General features: G+C 42.5%; 1 protein-coding gene across 1 annotated transcript; it reads left to right on the top strand.

The window, feature by feature from the left end:
- Positions 1–536: 536 nt before the first annotated feature.
- On the top strand, positions 537–4,576 carry ndufa4a (NDUFA4 mitochondrial complex associated a). The gene is made up of 4 exons (XM_067373047.1): positions 537–696; positions 2,128–2,216; positions 2,730–2,790; positions 4,260–4,576. The coding sequence occupies exons 1-4, from the start codon at positions 655–657 to the stop codon at positions 4,314–4,316; spliced, it is 249 nt and encodes an 82-aa protein (XP_067229148.1). The 5' UTR covers positions 537–654; the 3' UTR covers positions 4,317–4,576.
- Positions 4,577–22,716: the final 18,140 nt, after the last annotated feature.

The raw sequence follows: 22,716 nt of genomic DNA on the forward strand, positions 1-22,716 counted from the left end.
TATTATTTAAAAAGTTATCAGAGAACGAATGAAAACTATTTACAGATAAGATATATCGCACGACAAAGAAAGTTAAAGTTAAATTTGTCCATTTAAAATTATATTTCTCATTAGTAATAAAAATACTCTTACGACCTAGAACGACCTTCTCTTTCTCCTTTACTACTGTCACTTTACTGCGAACAAGTACACTATCCTATAAAGTCCTTAAATGTTCTTTCTTATCTGGGATCAGATACATACAATCGCTGCAGATAACACTACAGTGTGCGTGCAAACTCGCAAACTGACCCTAGATCAGACTCAGCGACCAGTAGTATGAGCACGTCCGCGCCTTCCAATGGGTAGCCACAGCACCGCCTTTACAAAATACCTCAGCGTATAATCATATTATCGTTCATTTGTGATTTTTATTAATATTAACTGATTATTAACATTTCAATTATTACACTGTAACACGTATTTATTAACTGAAATGATGACAAAGTTCGTCTAACTATAAAATAACAAATCAGGCAAACTCAATAAGATACCCGCGGACGGTGTCCTTTTCTCTCAGTGGAAGCGATACTGCTGGAGTTCTCTAACTGCCCTCGCGCAATTCCTTCATTTCTATACATTTTTGGGAGATTTTAAATCATCTCATCAATCACAATGCTGGGCACGGTCAGCCGGCAACTCAGAAGCCATCCTGCCGTAAGTGATTGATGATTTCTGGACGATTTTATTCCGTAAAAGACGATGGCAAGCACGAGTTGTGCAAACGGTTTCGCTAGCCTGTTAGCGTCCCTGCTGCGGAATTGCTAGACATGTCACCAGTCCGGATATTTATACAGCTCAATAAACACAAATTAATCCTAAATATGTATTTAAATTAGGCGAAAAATCCTAGAAATATCAGGAATTTTAAAATTGTGGTTCCCAGGCATGGAAAAGAAATGGAAGTTAGTAAAACATGGAAATAGATGTTTTAAAATATTTAATTTTTGTTGCAGTCTCAATAAAATTGTCCTTATAAACGCTTATCAAATAATCTAAAAAGACTTGAGAAGTAAAAATTAATCTCTGTCAGAAAGTATAAAAATCCAAAAGGAATTGTGTGTTTACGTTTTAATAATTTAGTATCTTTTATTGAATAAATATTAATGTCATCAGTTGCAGATGTTGAACACTCTACATTTAATAACATTAAAATCAAAATATGTTTCAATCGGGTATAAAATATCAAATTAATATATTTTAAAGCTCACTAAATGATAATATTGCGTTGCCATAACTACACAAACTTGTCAAAGTATCAAACCAGTCACGACCGTCACAAGTAAACACACTATACCATTGTAATGGACCAGCCATATATGTTCATTCCGAGTATTTATGTGAATAATTAGATGAACTTTAAATTTTCTTTAAGTGAAATGCCATTAAAATGTTTTATTTGTTTGTGCGCAGAAGAGATCTGTCGCCTGAGTGTCACGTGACACCATTGGCTCTCTGCACTGGAGCTCAAGGACAAGCGTGTTAAACTGAGGACAGACTGAGCAGTGTGGCCTAATACACTTTCACTTTTAAACTATTCATTTGGTATTCTCAGTATTTTTGTTAGTCGACCGACCCCATAGTTTAACTTCACGACTGTTGTTTTTATGTCTTTGCTCGGAATGATGTCCTAACCACTTGCAGCTTCTGAAGGCTGTGAGAAGATATTTGCAATGTAAAGTTTTGAAGCTCAGGGATTTTAAGAGAAACTCTGATCTATTATTTGTGATATTTAAGGCTTTTGTGTTGTAATGAAGCAACATTTGTGGACAGTTTTATTTCAGTCAGTCATTACTGTTTAATCTAGATCTGTGGTTCTCACCTGGAGGACATTGTACATTATCAGTATCATAAAAACAATTGCATCAGTAGTATCATGAAATATCATATCGGTATCATTTTTATGATACTGATATAAGTGATATACAATGTAAAATTTGCATCCTAATGCAAAACCAGTTGTGAACCGCCAGACTAGATGGTCATGATTTCCATGATTTCAAAGTTTAATACATCACCTTCAAGTCATTTGACTTGAAGTTACAGTTGTTTTATGTATTTTTTTGTTGTTGTTTTTGTTCACCATAGTTGATCCCACTCTTTATTTTCATTGGCGGTGGATGCACCATGTCTCTGACATATCTGGCTCGCTTGGCCATGCGCAACCCTGATGTCTGGTAAGCATCTGTTCTACAGAAGATACAAGTCCATTAATCATCTGTCTCTCACAATGGATACAAAAACATAACTGAAAGGCCTTATTCTTTAATTAATTGAGGAGCGATTGCTATTAAGATCAAACACTGTGTCTACACCAGACATGAGCGGCGCAGTGCGGCAGAAGCAGATAGTATCCATTATAATCAGTGATGCTATCTACACTGGATGCGACGTGACACCAATTTCTGACGATAAACCGATGCCCAGTTCTATTTCTGACATACTTAAAGCACTTGCACTACTTCTGACACAAAGAGCAAATGGATTTGCAGCGGTCACTTTGTCGCATCCAGTCTGACGGCTTCAAGCTTTTAAGGCGCAGTGTGACATTAATTTGTGATTCTTAATACCTTGACCCAATCAGTTGTGAGAGAACAACAGTGCTGCTCAGATGTTCATGCCAACTCTTTTATTTAGTTTTATCATGCATGCCTTTTTTATTTGTGCACTCATTTGCTTCATATCCACAGCTGGGACAAAAAGAACAACCCAGAGCCCTGGAATAAACTGGGGCCCACTGATCAGTACAAGGTATGATACATGTGCCATGATCATTTAAACTCTGTTGTCAGGATGCATTTTGCTTTTCAGCATATTACATGCCCTGTTTTTTGTTGTTGTTGTTTGTTCCATGTGTTTAAAGAAATGTTCTGGGGTCAAGCCAAGCTCAGCATCTATAGAATTCTCTTGAATACCACAGAAAATAATTTGGATTTGTCCTTCAGTTTGAAACAATTTCATTCACAGTAAAGCACTTTGAATGGAAGCCTATGGAACGAGCCAAATCAGGGCTCAACTCATATATTTTTAAGTGACAGTAATGTTAATGTGCCACAATATAACATTCTCAATTAGGCATGAGGAAACTGAGCTTATCAATAATGACAATTCAGGAAACCACAATAATAATAATATAAAAATTATATAATTATGTATACATTGCATTAAACTGCAGACTTTGCTATTTTAACTTGGATTTGGTGCTTCCAGAGTGTTCATTTTGGAGCCTGTATAGAACTATTCATGATCTTCGATCAGGCCACATCACATTGTTGCATTTAAATATTGTTTTCACAGTTGCACACAGTAATTTAGTCGCACTGTAGAGCCCTGCTTTGCATTAGGATAAACATCCGGTTTCAAAGGCAAGGCTTAGATTAAGCAAGGATATTAGGCTTAGTTCAGTTGGGGCACTGACATATTTTAAGATATTTCAGTGCAAGCAGCTTTCAGTTAAATGGCTTGAACATGCATTTTATTCTGGGACTAGCCTTAAGCCGTGTCTGTGAAACCGGGGGGTGAATGTTCTAAAAAAAAAAAAACGTTAACATGACAGTAGCATGATAATGTTTTGCAATGGTGAACCTGCTAAATATGTTTTAGAGCTTTACAGCTAAAACAGCACATTTTTGTATTGAAGAATCATTAACAACTGTGCATTTCTATGTTTAGACCTTCTGGAATGCCTTGCTCCATAGACTTGCATTGTAACCTCATTACCGTAAACATGATTTTGGCTTGGTTTTAATGAACTGAGGGGACAAGTCAAAATTGTAGTCCGTGATAATCGATAAAACTTTTTAATTTGATTCAGAACATTCTATTTAGCACTTTTCAAGATGTTTAGCACCCAGTAATCGACAGAAATGTTGAGTTTGAAATCTAACTGACCAGCGTATGTGGTGTTAGTAAAGTGCTTAAACACGCCGTTGTTGTTGTAGCGCCTAAGGGGATCCTATTAAAAGATGTGACTGAAGGACCGTATCAGGACCTAATCTCAGCTCTTAATGAGTTTAATTCATTAAGCGCTTCATAAACTCATTTTATGTGTGCTGATAGTTGGTACAAATCTAATCAAGCTTGTGTCTTAATGTGTATTTGATGTGGAGTAGAGTTCAAGTTCAATACTTAAACAGGCAGCTGACTTAATGGATTTTGCAGAGTGCATGTTGTTAAACTGCTTATTTTGTATTCTCACTTTTCTGTTTTTCCATTTCAAGTTCTATGCAGTGAACATGGACTACAGCAAGCTGAAGAAGGACCGTCCTGACTACTAAACGTATCCAGAGAATCCAGACACCCAGTGTTGGACCAAAGGCTTAAAAATCAAACTAAAGAACAACAAGATGTCCACACTCTTTTCCTCAACGGCCCTTGTTCCTATATTAATTTATGCAAAGAGACTAAATTGCACAAATGATGTCTTTGCTTATTTGGATCCTTTTTAACATCTATGATGTCTTGTGTATTTTCTTCCCATACTTTTTAGTCAGAGACGATTAATAAAGAGTTTTCTCCCACATACATTGAAAAACCAGTTGATGAGTCGTGATTATGTTGGTGTTTGTATGAATTTCAGAACAAGCTTCTCCATGCTGACCAGAAGAAAGCTGCTTGGTTTGAAACTGACTGAGCTGTGCTCCATACATTTCTACGCTTTTAACAGTGGATAATATTGTCAATTTTACTTAAGTTGGATTATTTTAATAACAATAATTGTACAAATGTCAATTTAATAATTTAAGTCAACATCACTACTTCGAGCAACCATGTAGCACAGTGGTTCTCATCTACATTTACATTTATGCATTTGGCAGACGCTTTTATCCAAAGCGACTTACATTGCATTATACTATACATTTGTATCTGAGTATGTGCAATCCCTGGGATCGAACCCATGACCTTTGGCATTGCTAGTGCCACGCTCTAACCACTGAGCTACAGGAAAGCTACAGCTCCAGGGCCTAGTAAGGCACCTCGGCAACCTTCCAAGAGAGCGTCTGCTGTATGTTGGCGTCAAGGTTTTTTTTGGGGTTTTTTTTCCTTTTTTTCTTTAGCTGAGAGTAGTGAGGTAACATGGAGAAATGTTGCCTTTGCCCATGTCCATGTTATTTAGCTGTTACTAAACTCATGAGGCATACATCGGCACTATGATGAAACTGATTCAGATTTTTGCTGTCTATTTGAGAAAAGTCATTGCATTTTGTTTCACCTAATAATTTGTTCCCTTTCGATACTTCACTCGTACTGCGTATGGGGAAAGGTCTCCCTTTTTCCCCGCTGCTGAAGCCTTTTTCAATAACGCAGTGTAACTGCACCGTCATTGGTTCACTCATAGACAAGTTGTTGAACCAATGGCGGCGCGGCATAGCTGCGCGGCCTATGGCGACAAAGCGCGCGAATATTCCCGCCGAAATGGGCGGGGTATAGGGCTATATAAGCAGGCGTTTCGCCATAGGATTTCAGTGTTTTCTCCTTCAGCGACGACATCTACTTCTCTTCGCTGATCTCCGCCTGAAGCCGAAGAAGCTCGCCGCCTTCTGCTCTCGCCGCCGTCTGAAGAGGCTCCCGCAGCGGACTCGCCTGGACTCGCCGGTGGAAGAAAGCGCCGGCGCCCTCGCGGACTGCAGCTTCTAGCGCCGTCGCCGAGCCGCCGCCTCCCGCTTCCCGCTTCCGGCCGCTTCCTGTGCGTCCCCTGCCGCCATCCGGCGCGCCGCCTGAGAGCTTCATCCGCGGCTTAAACGCCGCTCTAAAGAGCGATTTCCAGCGGTTTTCACCGCTTTAAGAGCTTCCGCGGCCCTCGCCGCTCTCGAAACCACCCAATTGCCGTTTTCACGGCAGCGGCGTCTCACGATGCCCCGCCACTCATGTGGTACTTGCAGGGGCCCCCTGCACGACTACGATGGACACAGCGAGTGTGTCGCTTGCCTGGGCAAGCCCCACGCAGACGGCGCGCTCGCTGGAGACTCATGCCCGCACTGCGAGTGCGCGCGGAGTCTCGCTTCCCTGCGCTCGCGGGTCGCCTTCTTCACTGAGGGCGATCTCGCCGCTCGCGCCCTCCCGTCTCCTTCCTCCCGCGGTCCGGCGAGGAAAAGACAGCGGGGGTAGAGCGACTCAGCGCCAGGAGTTGAGCGAGCTCACGCCGGCCCAGCCCCCGCGTGCCTCGCCCTCTCCTCCCAGGGAACTCTCTCCAGTTCTGTTCTCTCGCCCTGAGCAGCGTCCCTCCGCAGAAGCGAGTGACCTCGTCTCATTCGGGGGAACAGACGACGAACAAGACGACTCCATGTCTCTTGCGGCTTCCGAAGCGGAAGGATGGGCTGGCGAGCCGGAAGACCCCCGCTCCACCGCCTCCCTTGGAACCCATCGAGCATGGCCAGGGCATGGATGCCGAGCTCTTCCGCATCCTGTCTAGAGCCGTTGAAGAGCTGGACCTCGAGTGGGCCCCTCCAGAGGAGCCGTCTCGCAGCCGCCTGGACGAATGGTTTCTGCCAGGCCGCCGCCAAGCACCTCGCCAGCGTTCAGCGCCCTTCTTTCCTGAGGTCCACGAAGAGCTGACGAAGTCGTGGCGCGCTCCTTACTCTGCCCGCCTCCACACTACGCACCGCTCCGCCCTCACCGCCGTCGACGGCGCCGAGGGAGAAGGGATACGAGCGCTTGCCACCCCTAGATGAAGCGGTGGCTGCTCACCTCTGTCCTCCCGCGGCTGTGGGTTGGAAGACGAAGAGGGCCCTTCCTTCCAAGCCCTGTCGGACCACCTCTACTCTGGCTGGACGGGCTTACACCTCGGCGGGCCAAGCTGCCTCTGCGCTCCACACCATGGCCATATTTCAAGCATTCCAGGCCAAACTCCTCCGCTCTCTGGATGAGTCTGGAATCGACGCGCCAGCCTTCAAAGATCTCCGCAGCGCCACGGATCTTGCCCTGCGAGCTACGAAGGCTACGGCCCAGGCCATCGGTCGTTCCATGGCCAGCCTGGTCGTGTTGGAGCGCCACCTGTGGCTCAACCTAACGGAGATCAAAGACCTAGACAAGACGGCCTTCTTAGACGCCCCGGTCTCGCCTTCTGGTCTCTTCGGGCCTGCAGTGGATGGCTTCACTGAGCGCTTTACTGCCGCGCAGAAATCGTCTCAGGCTATGAGGCATTTCTTGCCTAAGCGCTCCAGCTCCGCTTCTGCGTCTAGCCGCCCCAGGACTGCGCCGGCTCAGCAGAACAAACCAGCCCCACCTGCAACACAGGCAGCGCCGCCCCAGGAGCATCGCCAGCGCTCGCGCCCTGCGAAGCGCCCTCCCTTCCCGAGCGCCAGGGACCCCGGCCCAGGATTGTGCTGGACCCGGTGCCTCCGAGTCGTCCTGATTCGTCGGACAGGAAGAGGATGGGGGACCGTCCCGTTACGACCGGACCACCCCAAAAGCTCCCACGGGTAATTTCCCCTCCGCCTCGTTTATTTCCGGGCGTGGGAAACATACTCCAAGTGACAGCTGGGCCCACACCTGTTGCGCCCACTCCAAACGCCGTTTTCACGGCGGACAAATTTTTACCTCATCACAAAAAGAGCAAATTTCCTCTTCCACCCCTCGCGGTGTACGACCCTCTCAACGGCGGTCTGTCACCCAACATTATTCAACCCCTAGCCACTCGGGCCGAGGCCTGGCAGGCCATCCCCGATGTGTCAGAATGGGTCATGGGGATCGTAAACCAGGGCTACTCGCTCCAGTTTGCACGACGGCCCCCCGCTTCGCCGGGGTGCTTCAAACATCGGTCAATCCGGACGACGCTCATGTCCTCCGGGCCGAAGTCATGTCGTTGCTGGAAAAAGGAGCTGTGGAAATGGTTCCTCCGTCAGAGAGCGAGACAGGCTTTTACAGCCGCTACTTTCTGGTCCCCAAAATGGATGGCGGTCTCAGACCCATCCTAGACCTCAGGCTTTTGAATCACTCCCTCACGAGACGGAAGTTCAAAATGCTGACGCTGAAGCAGATCCTCGCGCACATTTGCCCCGAGGACTGGTTCTGCTCGCTGGACCTGAAGGATGCGTATTTTCACATCCAGATAGCCCCCGTCACAGACGATTCTTGAGATTCGCATACGAAGGGGTGGCATACCAATATACGGTCCTGCCCTTCGGGCTGTCTCTGGCTCCCGCACTTTCACCAAGTGCATGGACGCGACGCTTTCCCCTCTGAGACAGATGGGAATCCGGGTTCTGAATTATCTCGACGACTGGCTCATCTTAGCCCGTTCGCGGGCCGAGCTGGAACGCCACAGATCCGTGCTCCTCAGCCATCTACAATGCCTGGGTCTCAGGGTCAACTTAGCCAAGAGCTCGCTATGCCCCACTCAACGAATCTCGTTTCTGGGAGCAGTTTTCGACTCGGTCCGTATGACGGCAGTAGTCTCGCCAGAGCGCGCCCTGGCAATTCAGCAGCTCACGGCATCTGTCACGAACAAAGCCTATCTCCCTCTGAAGTTTTTCCAGAGGCTGCTAGGGCTGATGGCTTCCGCCTCCCCGGTGCTGCAGCTAGGCCTTCTTCGGATGCGGCCTCTTCAGTACTGGTTGAAGTTCCGGGTTCCTCCCAGCGCATGGCGGCACGGCCGCCTATGTCTCAAGGTCAATCGGGCCTGTCTTCTAGCCCTGAAACCTTGGATGGATCCAGTATGGTTCCAACGCGGAGTCCCTTGAGGCGGTCTCACGGAGGACGGTGCTCTCAGCAGACGCCTCCAACTTGGGCTGGGGCGCTGTGTGCGAGGGCAGACCGGCCTTCGGCTCGTGGAGCACGAGGAAAGCCATTTACACATCAACTGTCTAGAGATGCTAGCAGTGATGAAAGCCCTTCAGTTCTTTCCAGGCTTACTTGACGGGACGTCATGTTCTAGTTCGGTCAGACAGTATGACGGTGGTGTCATACCTGAACCACCAAGGCGGTCTTTCGTCCAGCCGCTTATGCGCTCTGGCGAAACGTCTGCTGGAATGGGCTCTTCCGAGGCTTCAGTCGCTCAGAGCGACTCATGTTCCTGGCAGGAACAATCTGGGTGCGGACATGTTGTCACGGAGCAACATCCCCTCCGACGAGTGGATGCTCTACCCCCAAGTGGTCCTCACGATCTGGGAGTTCTTCGGGAAGGCAGAGGTAGACCTCTTCGCCTCAGAAGACAACTCTCATTGCCCAACATTTTTCTCGAAGGAGAAGTAGATGCTCTGGCCCACACATGGCCCAGCACGCTCCTTTATGCTTTCCCTCCGATCGCACTGATCCCCCAGGTCATCAGGCGTATCAGAGAAGACCAGCACAGAGTCCTTCTGGTGGCCCCGCTCTGGAGGAACCAGGTTTGGTCCTCAGAGCTATTCAGGCTCTCTCTAAGAGCCCCGTGGCCGATTCCCCTGAGACGGGACCTCCTCTCTCAGGCAAACAGAACAATCTGGCACCCACAGCCGCAGCTCTGGGCTCTGCACCTCTGGTCCCTCGATGGGAGCCGACTAGCCTCCCCGAGGACGTCCTAAATACCATTTCTCCAGGCTAGAGCCCCATCTACGAGCGCCTCTACGACCAGAAGTGGTCAGTCTTTGTTGATTGGTGTTCAACACGCAACATAGACCCTGTGGAGAGTGACGTATCTTCCATACTGTCTTTCCTCCAAGAACGCTTGGAAATGGGCGCTCCCCTTCCACGCTTAAGGTTTACGTAGCAGCCATTGCAGCGTTCACGCTCCTATTGCTGGCCAATCGGTGGGACGAAACGGGCTCGTGATCCGTTTTTGAGAGGTGCTAGGCGTTTGAATCCTCCTCGCCCTCTCACTATTCCCTCCTGGGACCTCTCGTTGGTCCTCAGGGCCTTGAAAGAGCCCCATTTGAACCAATGGGTTCAGCCGACCTCAGGCCCCTAACGCTAAAAACCGCTCTGCTACTAGCACTAGCATCGGTAAAGCGTGTTGGCGATTTGCAGGCCCTCTCCGTGAACCCTGCGTGCCTCGAATTCGGGCCTGGTGACTCTAAGGTCGTTCTGAAACCTAGGCATGGCTACGTCCCTAAAGTGCTCTCAACTCCGTTTAGAGCTCAGGTCATCTCGCTCTCTGCTCTTCCTCCCTCGGCGGACGAACCAGAGCTGCAGCTACTCTGCCCAGTCAGGGCATTGAGGACCTACATAGACCGATCACAGTCTTTCAGACAGTCAGATCAGCTCTTTGTTTGTTTTGGCGGCCGCACCAAAGGGTCTCCGGTCTCGAAACAACGCATTTCCCGTTGGATAGTGGATGCTATTAACCTGTGCTACTCCTCACTGGGCACTAATTGCCCCATAGGAGTCAGGGCCCACTCCACTAGAGGAATGGCTTCCTCGTGGGCTTGGTCCAACGGAGTTTCCATCCAAGACATCTGTGAGGCGGCCGGCTGGTCTTCGCCGTCCACCTTTGTCAGGTTCTATCACCTCGATGTCCCGACCTTACAAGCTCGGGTCCTGTCGGTGTGATTAGCGGCTTCCAACAGGTCCCGCTTCACGCCACCATAGGAAGTATCTTCCTTCAGTGTAACCATGGGTTCGGTTAGGCTTTGCCTCCGCTTGTCCTTTTTGCCCCCCTCTGGGTGGCCAAATGCAAGCTATATCGTTCCCAGCCGTGGCACGGCGTGGTTGAATTCGTTCCCCATACGCAGTACGAGTGAAGTATCGAAGGGAACGTGCTCGGTTACTAACGTAACCTCGGTTCCCTGAGATACGGAACGAGTACTGCGTCACTTGCCGTGCCACGAGGCTGCGGCTCAGGGTCGTCGCTTCAGTCGATTGACACTGAAATCCTATGGCGAAACGCCTGCTTATATAGCCCTATACCCCGCCCATTTCGGCGGGAATATTCGCGCGCTTTGTCGCCATAGGCCGCGCAGCTATGCCGCGCCGCCATTGGTTCAACAACTTGTCTATGAGTGAACCAATGACGGTGCAGTTACACTGCGTTATTGAAAAAGGCTTCAGCAGCGGGGAAAAAGGGAGACCTTTCCCCATACGCAGTACTCGTTCCGTATCTCAGGGAACCGAGGTTACGTTAGTAACCGAGTACGTTATATGCTATATGGTGCATATTGGTGACAGTTGTTTAAATGGTTAGTTCACCCAAAAATGAAATTTTTGTCCTTAAGTACTCACCCTCATCTCCTCCCAAACCCATAAGACTTAAGTTTGTCTTCGGAACACAAATTAAGATATTTTTGATGAAATCCGGGGATATCTGATCCACACATTGAGGGCTCACCACTTTTGAGGTCCAGAAATGTACTAAAGATACTGTAAAAACAGTCGACGTGACTACAGTGGTTCAACTTTAATATTATGAAGTGACGAGAATACTTTAAGTGAGCAAAAACGACTTTATTCAACAAATTCGTCTGTCCCCTGTCGTACTGCTATTTTCGTTGCAGAGCTTCAGTGTTTACGTCCAAACGGCGGCACGCTATTGGCCGGCTCTGGTCACGTGAGCAATATGATGCGTGTAATACTGACAGCAGTATGACGGGACAAACTAATTTGTTGAATAAAGTCTTTTTTTCTTTTTTTCTTTCTTTTTTATTTTATTTTTTTTTTTTGCGCACAAAAAGTATTCTCACACTTAATAACAGTAAGGTTGAACCACTGCAGTCACGTCGATGGTTTTAACAATGCCTTTAGTACCTTTCTGGACCTCAAAAGGTGCAACGTCGTTGCTGCCTATATGTGTGGATCAGATACCCTCGTATTTCATCAAAAAAAATTTAATTTATATTTAATTTGTTTCAAAGACAAACGAAGGTCTTACGGGTTTGGGACGACACTATAGCCTACTTAATGACAGATTTCATTTTTGGGTGAACTAACCCTTTAAACCCCCTGAAAGTATAATTAGAAAGTCATTTCTTTAAAGTTGCCATAGTCTTTTGCGCTAGTTATTGATTATGACGGTACATCCATTTTTTAAATAAATAAATAAATAATCTGCATATAAAAATCATATATAACAAATAATGTAATATTCCACACTTTTTTATGGTGTCTTTAAAATAATTAGTCTCACTGCTGCTTTCCTGCATGAAAAAAAAAAAAACTGTATCACTGTTTCTGACACTTTTCCACGTACCTATAAATGTGATTCCACAATCAAATTCCCAGAAGAAGATTCCATAAAACACCCCCAGAATTAAACTTTGGATGCCCTGTGTGTTGCAGCAGCAGCTAATTGAGAGTGTAAGTGAAAATCAAGACTTCCTCCTCTCCTCTCTACGCTCCACGCTCCCTGACTTGAACGATGGTAATCAACACTCCTCTATTTTCCTGGCTGATGGCAAAACATTGCAGCTGCACCATAGTGCCCTCTAGCAGATGAAAGGAAGAAGACAACAACTGGTAACTAGAATTACTGGAATGGCTTTGGATTGTTCCAGAGGAAGATATGTAAGAGGGAGTCTCTGATGAGATCTATGATTTTGATATCCATGTTTTTCTCCATGCAAGGAGGAAGATATGCAAGTGGGAAAAAGCAATGTGGATTGTGAGAATGCTATGGATTCTTATAGGGCATACAGGGCTAATACCTTCAACTCAACTGGCCAGATTTCTATCTAATATATCGACTAAAGAAAGATTCAGAACAAATGTAGGCCTAATTTCAAATTCTGTATATGATCTATTTTCCCCCTCTTGCATTATTTTGCTGAATATTTGGGAAATATGTTCAACAATAGTAGCCTACTAGATTTTGCATTCTTTCTTTCAACATTGTTTATTTAACATGGTTTGTTTATAGTTTTGATATATTGGTCATTTGCCTTAGGAAATGTGTCTTATAGGCTATTTGGGGGAAATGTGTACGAGTTTTATGTGCAGGAAATTAATTTACAAACTCAAAGAGTGGAGAGTTATGTCCTTTTGGGGTGTATTTTAATTTCAAACCATATATAGACCTATATATATAGCCTATCTAGAGAGCGAGAGAGAAATTATTCTCTCCATCACACTGAAACGATGTAGGCTAACTTTAGTTTCATTGCAAGCTTTGCCGTTCAGTAGCCTATGTTCTTTTAAATCCGGTATCCTGAACGGAACAAGTTGCTTTTAGCTGTTTCTTTCTCTCTAATATAATTTTTTCCATGCTTGATGACTTTGGTAAATGTCATTGGGGCGCGCACATCTCTTCCCTCAGACAGGAGAAAGCGTTCGAGGAGATGAGCGGCAAAATGTCAAGGAGACCTTCGCGTGCCAGCGGCTTTAAAACTTCACCCGCCTTCGCAAAGGTTATTTCACATTTTCGCTGATAATGAAAGAATTGTTACGATGGCTGTTGAGATGGGAGACTGTTCCCACCTAGTGATTTAAAAGACGAGCTGAAAATCAGAAAAGTTAATCATTGTCAGCCGTTTTTCTAACTTTATTATTATTATTATTATTATTATTATTTTTAGGATTGACAGGCGTAGAGCGTTTCTTATTGGCTAAAAATAAGTTTGTTTGTTTGTTCAGATGCTTATTAGGAGAAGAAAGATTTAATTTAATTGTGACCCCTCCTGAAAGTAACATAACAATGATTTAAACTGTAGGTGTGTAAAAAAAGAAGCCAGTCTGCCAACTAGGTGTATATTTTAAATCACTGAAGCTTCACTCCATGCTATTCCTGTACCCATTTCCTGTAGAGACATGATTGGTCATATTTGAGTGACAGCAGTGCTGTATTCAGGAGTGATGACTATAAAACAGACTGATGTTTGGTGGATCAGGCTGTCCGTCACCTCAGGGGTCAGTCTCACAAATCAGTCATCCATCTTCCTGACCTCTGACCTCCCCGTGGGTGTGGGACTTTGTGTCAGATCGAACTGCAGGTAGAATATAATGAGTGTGTGAGGGGAGAAAGTGTCAGAGTGCTGAAGAAGATCTACCGCAGGTCAGATGGGGGATCAGCGTGGTCTGTAACAGAAACAGTCACACACACTGAGAGAGAATTATTAGCTCTCTGTCAAAACTTCTTTTAAATGATTTTCATGGTGCCACACACACTGGCCTCTATCAACAGAAGTGCTGTCTGCAATTTGCGATATCTGGAAATGGAAGAAATGGAAAGTTTAGAGGAACCAATGTAGGTGTGTACCAAAACTACAGTACCAAAACTATATATATATATATATATATATATATATATATATATATGTATATATATATATATATATATATATATATATATATATATATATATATATATATATATATATATATATATATATATATATATATATATATATATATATACAGAGTGTTCAGTGTAAATGAGTACACCCCCTTTGAAAAGTAACATTTTAAACAATATCTCAAAAAAGATTTTCCAAAATGCTGACAAGACTAAGTTTAATATAACATCTGTTTAACTTATAACATGAAAGTAAGGTTAATGATATAACTTAGAGAACTAAAAATTCAGTTTTACTCAAATTAGGGTGATGCAAAAATGAGTACACCCCACTGAAAGTCTCTGGAGCAAAGCCAAATTTTAGGCTACAAATGTTTAATTTAACAAGAATTCAACCACAGGTGAGTCGAATGATTCATTACACAGGTGTCCAGCAGACAGTTGACTATAAAAGGGTGTTAAAACCCCCTTTCCATTTCATGCTGTCAGCAATGGCACCACATGGAAGAGAAATGTCACAAGACCTGAGAAAGAAAATAATTTCTTTACACCAGAAAGGTGAAGGCTAGAAAAAGCTCAGCAAAGCTTTACTTATCAGTCAGAATACTCTAGCAAAAGTGGTACAACAATTTAAAAAAGTTGGAACTGCAACCATCTCACTGAGACGTCCAGGTCGTCCACGGAAGTTAACACCTCGACAGGAGCGTCTTCTGATGAGAAGGGTTGAAGAAAATCAGCATGCAAGTTCACTGCAGTTATCTAAAGAAGTAGAAAGCCAAACTGGGGTGACTATTTCGCATGACACAATATGACGTACGCTGTAGAGGAATGGCATGCATGGGTGCCATCCACGAAAGAAGCCTCACCTAAAGCCCAGGCACAAAAAAGCCCGTCTAGAGTTTGCCAAGGCCCATGCTGACAAAGATGAAGACTACTGGGACTCTATACTCTGAGTGATGAGACCAAGATAAATGTTTTTGGAACTGATGGCTTCAAAACTGTATTGCGTCACAAAGGTGAGGAATACAAAGAAAAATGTATGGTGCCTACAGTGAATCATGGTGGTGGCAGTGTGCTTATGTGGGGCTGGCTGTTGGATTTCTGAAGAAGAACAGGGTGAAAGTGATTCAGTGGCTCCTGATCTGAACCCAATCGAACACCTATGGGGAATTCTGAAGAGACAAGTTGAGCATCACTCTCCATCCAGCATCCAGTCTCTGAAAGAGGTCATTCTTGAAGAATGGAAAAAGATAGATGTCGCCAACTCGTTCATTCCATGCCTTGAAGATTAAAAATCATGCTGTCATTAAAAATCATGGACGCCATTAAAAATCATGGAGGCCATACAAAGTACTAGATGTAGTAGTTTTTGTTGTGGGGTGTACTCATTTTTGCATCACCCAAATTTGAGTAAAACTGAAAAATGTGTAATCTAAGTTATATTATTAACATTACTTTCATGTTATAAGTTAAACAGATGTTATATAAAAATTAGTCTTGTCAACATTTTAGAAATTGTTTTTTTTTTGTGTTCATTGAGATATTGTTTAAAAGTGCTTTTTGAAGTCTGGTATGATTCAATATATATGTTTCATGTATTTGTTTTGTTGGGAAGATGAATGCAATCAGGCATATCAATTTTGCTTTGCAGATGATAAAGAATCAGGTGAAAAAAAATCTCATAGACTTACACTGAAGAAGGCACCAAAGCCATATCTACAGACCAGAATGTCACATATCACATGACTTGAGCCAACAAGCAGCCACCTAGCAACCATCCAGAATACCCCTGCAACTGCATCATCACCCTGGCAACCACCCACAACACTCTAGTATTAATGCATCACATTTTGCACAGGTAAGCATTCTTCACATTTTCTTCAGAGAGTATCAAAATCGAATTATTATTTACTGCTTAGACAGACAGTTTTTTCCCCCCAGTGATATGATAAAATGTTAGTCGTGGATGAATATGGACACAATTTACTCAGACATTGGCAAACATATGTAGAGTACATTTGCAAAAATCTGAGACTTTACCATTAGACTTAAAATCCTATTTTTATACACTGTAATTGTCAAAATTAGCATGAATTTAACAACTTAATGCCTTTTATATTGAGTAATTTCAAATTGCACTCGCAGAATAAGCCTAGCTGCACACTGTGTCATTTTTAGAGGGAACACATCAGTCTCATTAAATGTTTGTTTACTAGTTTCCCTTCCATTGTCTTCCTTAGCATTTTATTTTAGTCTGTACTTGTATATTTATTGAGCTTAGGGTGAGATGATTCTGATTGTCTTGATGAGAGAATGGAGGATTGATGGGTAAATATTGTATGTTTCTCAGAGAAAGTGGTGTGATTGCTTTCGTTTTCTCATCTCACAACAGAACTTTTATTATATTGCCTGGAACGTTATCTTAGAATAAACATCAGCTATAAGTGTAGCATTAATTAAAAAAAAAAAAAAAATCTGATTGATCAAATGACAAGTTTAATAGTCTTTGTATCCACCAAATGCTCTCTCAAGCTTGAGAGGTGCAGTTCATTAAACAAACATCAGCATCAACTATGTTTACTACCCATAATTAGTTGTGAAATGATGATATTATCTCTTATCCATCCTAGATGTGCTTTTAATTTAGGCATACTTGTGCTGGATGAGTCCGACGTCCAACTATGTTTACTCCTCACAGTTTTTAGAAATTGTTAATGTGAACAAAACCAAACCTAAGTAATGTAATCAACACGATTTCCCTTTAGTTTAAGGATGTTAAAACATCTGTTCCTGAAAGACACATTTAATTGGGTTTTGTCATTTTAACTTGAAAGTGTCTTGGGGCAAGTTCCTCTCCAACGTTCTGATGATTGGCACTATATTTATAATTGACAAGAACAAAATTAATTTATTTATACACTCATTATACATCAGTGTTTCTAGAGAAAAAATATTGCATGAACCATTTGCAAAATATCAGTGTTGTTGGTCCCCCTTTTGCTGCCAAAACAGCCCTGACCCGTAGAGACGTGGACTCCTCTAGATCCCTGAAGGTGTGCTGTGGTATCTGCTCCAAGATGTTAGCAGCAGATCCTCTAAGTCCTGTAAGTTTTGAGGTGAGACCTCCATGGATCGGACTTGTTTGTTCAGCACATCCCACAGATGCTCGATTGGATTGAGATCTGGGGAATTTGGTGGCCAAGTCAACACCTCAAACTCGGTGTTGTGCTCCTCAAAACATTCCTGAACCATTTTTGCTTTGTGGCAGAGCACATTATCCTGCTGAAAGAGGCCACAGCCACCTGGGAATGCCGTTTCCATGAAAGGGTGTACATGGTCTGCAACATTGCTTAGGTAGGTGGTATGTGTCAAAGTAACCTCCACATGGATGGCAAGACCCAAGGTTTCCCAGCAGAACATTGCTATATCTGCCGGCTTGCCTTCTTTTCATAGTGCATCCGGGTACCATGCGTTTCCTTGGTAAGCAGTGTACACGCAGACAGCAAAATACCCAGAGTTAAATCAACTCTGCTCAGAGATCATATGGTCCCTCTCTATATAGAGTTAAAATAACACTGAAGCAGAGTTAAAGTTAATGATATAATATGCTGTTTGTGGAGTTGTTTAATCAGTTAGAGAGATTTAATGTCTTTTATCTTCAGTTGATTCAGGCTGTGGCTGTGGCTAATCCAGGCTTATTATGCTTGTTAACATCAGGTGTTCATCACTAATGCTCAATCATAACTTAATCACTTCATTATCTCATTAACTTTAACTCTGCTTCAGTGTTACTTCAACACTATATAAAGAGGGACCATATGTAATCTGAGCAGAGTTGATTAAACTCTGGGGATTTTGCTGTGTACCTGCCATCCACATGATTTAAAAGAAAACGTGATTCATCAGACCAGACCTTCTCCCATTGCTCCGTGGTCCAGTTCTGATGCTCACGTGCCCACTGTTGGCATTTTCGGTGGTGGACAGGGATCAGCATGGGCACCCTGACTGTTCTGTGGCTATTCAGCCACATACGCAAACTGAACCAGCATTAACTTCTTGAGCAACTTGAGCTACAGTAGCTCGTCTGTTGGATCGGACCACGTGCATCAATGAGCCTTGGCCGCCCATGACCCTGTCGCCGGTTCACCACTGTTCCTTCCTTGGACCACTTTTGATAGATACTGACCACTGCAGACTGAGAACACCCCACAAGAGCTGCAGTTTTGGAGATGCTCTGACCCAGTCATCTAGCCATCACAATTTGGCCCTTGTCAAACTGACTCAAATCCATACGCTTGCCCATTTTTCCTGCTTCTAACTTAAGGAGAAAATGTTCACTTGCTGCCTAAGATATCACACCTATTAACAGGTGCCGTGATGAAGAGATAATCAGTGTCATTCACTTACTCACCTGTCAGTGCTCATAATGTTATGCCTGATCGGTGTATATACATACACATATATATTTCCAGTAATCACAAATGACAAGAAAAGTCATGGAAATTCATTGGTCAATAGGTGCGGGAATCCTGAAACAGGCAAGGGAGGCAATGTCTCCTGAGAAAATAACTGATATTAAAAATAAAAAAAAGAACGCAAATATTACAAAATGTGACATTAAAAAGTGTAAAAGTCACTCATTTTTATAAAGTAACGGTGTCTAACAGCGACACCCACAGGTGAAGTTACAGCAGGAGGCTTGACTCTTCTGTCCCCATTGACTTAAAACAGACACCCTAATGCGTGCAGTGGGGGAAAGTCACGTGAGAGGAGACAATGCCTCTGTCTGCGCTTTGATTGGACATGATCAGTTATGATTGGATGTGATTGGTTTACGCAATAAATCCCGGAAATTAAAGGTACATCTTTGTGTCTGTGACCAGTTTGTCTTGAAGCTTGATGACTGCTGGAAATAAGTTGACTGTTAAAAATGTATTGTTTAAATTGTTACTGCCCTTAGTTATTATTTTGGAAAACACTAACTTGGTGAAATTTATGCTTGGTTTTAATAAATAGAACATTACGTAATTATTGCAAAAATTACAAAAACACCACCGATTTGTGTAGATACCAAACAACATCAGTATTTTTACATTACAGTTAGCCACATGCTGGTTAAAACGTGTATGCTTTTCCTCTTGTTGTAGTTTGTCACAGTGAGTCTGAATTTAATTTTATATCATTACTTTTGACATGACCTTTCATGACCTAACCTGCTGTCCAGTAGCCTTACATTACTAAGGCCAATCAGATACCTCGCCTGACACATGCTCAGTGGTGCTGACAGGTGGAGTAGATTGTCGTCGGGGAATGGCCCTGTTTTGATTGGATTATGAGCCGAGTGTGCTTGTGACTGATTGGATTAAAGCGAGCACTTAAAGTTGATTGGGTTACAGTGATGGATGGCCTCAAATGTTGACAGCACCTATCTCTGTTTCTGGCACACGGTTTCTGCCTATGTGTATTTCTAGAGATCATGTGTAGAAAAGAACATCAAATGCCAGACGTATTAGAAAATAAGGAGATGGCATGTCTGATGTGATATTTTGAGGGACAGTACTTCTTTGCTGAATGTAGACAACATTAATTCATAGAAATGTGATTCTCTTTGTCCCCCTCCCTCCATCTCTCACACACTCCTACAAAGGTCATCCGTGTCCCTGCAGTTTAGAGCTGCATTGGGTGCTGCGTGATCTCAGGATCAAATCCATATTAATAGCTGTGAGGTGGTGCAGTACATTAGCCTGCAGACATTAGCCTGAGAATGATATCAGAGTTCAGTGTGTGTGTGTGTGTGAAGACACTGTGAGCGAGCTGAACTTAAACAGGGCACTGCAAAATAGAGATTCTGAGTTTTTGTAACTAGAGATTGAACAATATAACATAGATTTAATGTTTTTAAGAGTCTAATAACTGATATGCAGGTCCATTTTTTTTTTTTACTGTTTTTCTAATTCAAAGATAATGATTAAACTATAATGAAAATCATCTTTAAATATTTTAATAATAATCATCATTGTTTGTATAATGCTACATTTCTGTAACACCACTGTAACATATGCATTAAAGGGTTAAATGAAGGGTTAAAATGAAAATGTTGTCATTAATTACTGTCGTTCCAAAGACTTTCGTTCATCTTCTGAACACAAGTGAAGATATTGTTGATGAAATCTGACAGCACTCAATTCAAATGGATTAGTTTTACAATCTCTATATGAACTTTTTGAAGCATCAAAGTTCTAGTTGTGTAGCTGTCCGAGAGAAAGAAAGCTCTCAGATCACATTTGTGTTTTGAAGATGAACGAAGGTCTTACAGGTTTGTAAACGACATGAGGGTGAGTAATTAATGACAGAATTTTCATTTTTGGGTGAACTAACTCTTTAATAGCCTAATTGTTATGAAAAAAGTGAAGAAAAAAAAATTAGGGAAACAACATATTAAATTAATGAACCAGTGAACACTATTGTTTCTGTTGAACACACCGTGGTTTAATGATAATGATGACTTGCAGTGTTGGTGAAAGTTACTTTTAAAAGTAATGCATTACAGTATTATGTTACTCTCTAAAAAATAACTAATTGCATTACTTAGTTACTTTTTATGGAAATTAATGTGTGACATGACCTTTGAGTTACTTTTTCTCACCTGGGCTGGGCTTGTTTGTTTTTAGTAACAACAAAAAAGTTCTATTTTTGGCAAATGTAAAGGTCCTTTCACATCAAAAGTGAAATAAATAAGCCTCAGGCTGAAGGAAATGAAAATTCACGCCTGTACAGAGGGCGGAAAGGCCCAGTTCAAAAAACCTTTCAGCTGTGCTGCCATTCAAAGTTCAACACACTTACTTGCAATATTTATTTATTTTATTTTTTTAAATGAAACACAAATGTGATGTTTATCTAAAGTCATTTTTGCTTATTCATATGGTTAAAGTGGATCATTGAAGGTCAGCTGAAAGACATTGGTTAATAAACTGAGATTAAACACAAATGAATCTGTTTTTTTTTTTGTTTTTTTTGCAAGTGAAATGAGTAAATGCCTGCTCTCGTTTAGTCTAGAACTACAAGAACCGTCATGTTCACACATCGCCTCTTCACTTACGATTTCTCTCAACATAGGGACAGGAGATCTGTCAGTCAATAAATGGAAAAACAAAGTAACTTGAATTACTCATTTGAAAAGGTAACTCGTATTTTGATGTGACTTTAAAAGTAATGCATTAATTTAGTAGTTACTTGAAAAAAGTAATCTGATTACATAACTGGAGTACTTGTAATGCATTGCCCCCAACATTGTTGGCGTGTTATTCAAACCTGGGGTACGTTTCCCACACAACGACGTAACTCACTGCTTAACTGATGCATCAGTGGAGAAACAAACGAACTAGTCACGACTGTTTCCCGAAAACGTAGTAACTTCGTTGCACATGATCCGTCATTCGAACCACATTAGTTCAACAATATAGTTAATGACGTCACACAGGTGGCTTTCTAGATCAAATTAATTATTGCTGTAAATAATGAACATAGCATCTGAAGACTACTTCAATATTTTTGTTCTCCATTGTTTTGCTTTATTTCCAGATGTTCAGTCGCAAGTTCCCTCTTACTAGGCTTACTAACTAGAGCACGTACGCACATGCGCACCCTTCAAAAATGCAGCTTTAATTCTCTTTACAAACTAAAAGACACAGAATGGATTTTGTATATATTTGGAATGAAAGATATGTACTGCATGTTGCTTGCTTGTTTTGCTCGAGTATGATTTATGTAAGTCCACATGTCATACTAACAAGAAAATATGCTTCTAACCACAGGTTGAGAGCTGGATGTTCCAAACATACAACTTTGTTTGGTGTTGTTGGATTTTCAGTGGAACTATGGTTTCGGGAAACACTAAATCATTGAACTATGCTGGTAACGATGGAACTTGTGACCGTATTTGCCTAGCAATGTTTTTGGGAAATGGTATTTTTTTGGAGACACACCAGAGGTTTATCAGTTGACCCAATATTTAAGAACCAATAACTGATTAAAGGGTAAGTTTACCCAAAAATGAAAATTCTGTCATTAATTACTCACCCTCATGTCGTTCTACACCCGTAAGACTTTCGTTCATGTTTAGAACACAAATTAAGATATTTTTGATGAAATCTGAGTGCTTACAGCTACAAAACTAACACTTTGACGCATCAAAAAGTTCATAAAGAGATCTTAAAACTAAACCATATGAATTGATCGGTTTAGTCCAAATTTTCTGAAGAGACGTGATTGCTTTTTATGATGAACAGATTTAATTTAAGTTTTTTTTTTTCACATTCATTTTATAACACAGTTCTGTTACTTTTTTTTTTTTTGTCAACAACTTGTGTTTATTCTGATTTCTCCTAAGGGATTTTAGCAGAAATCTCTGAGACACAATTGATGCCTAATTTAGAGCTCCATTAAGTCTCTGGAGCTATGAAAGAGCCAACTCTGAGCAATAAAAATCTACTCTGGGCTAATAATGTTAATTACTGATGAAATATGCTATTCAATGATTCATG

Source organism: Chanodichthys erythropterus, chromosome 3 (assembly GCF_024489055.1).
Source record: "Chanodichthys erythropterus isolate Z2021 chromosome 3, ASM2448905v1, whole genome shotgun sequence".
Classification (NCBI taxonomy): Eukaryota; Metazoa; Chordata; class Actinopteri; order Cypriniformes; family Xenocyprididae; genus Chanodichthys; species Chanodichthys erythropterus.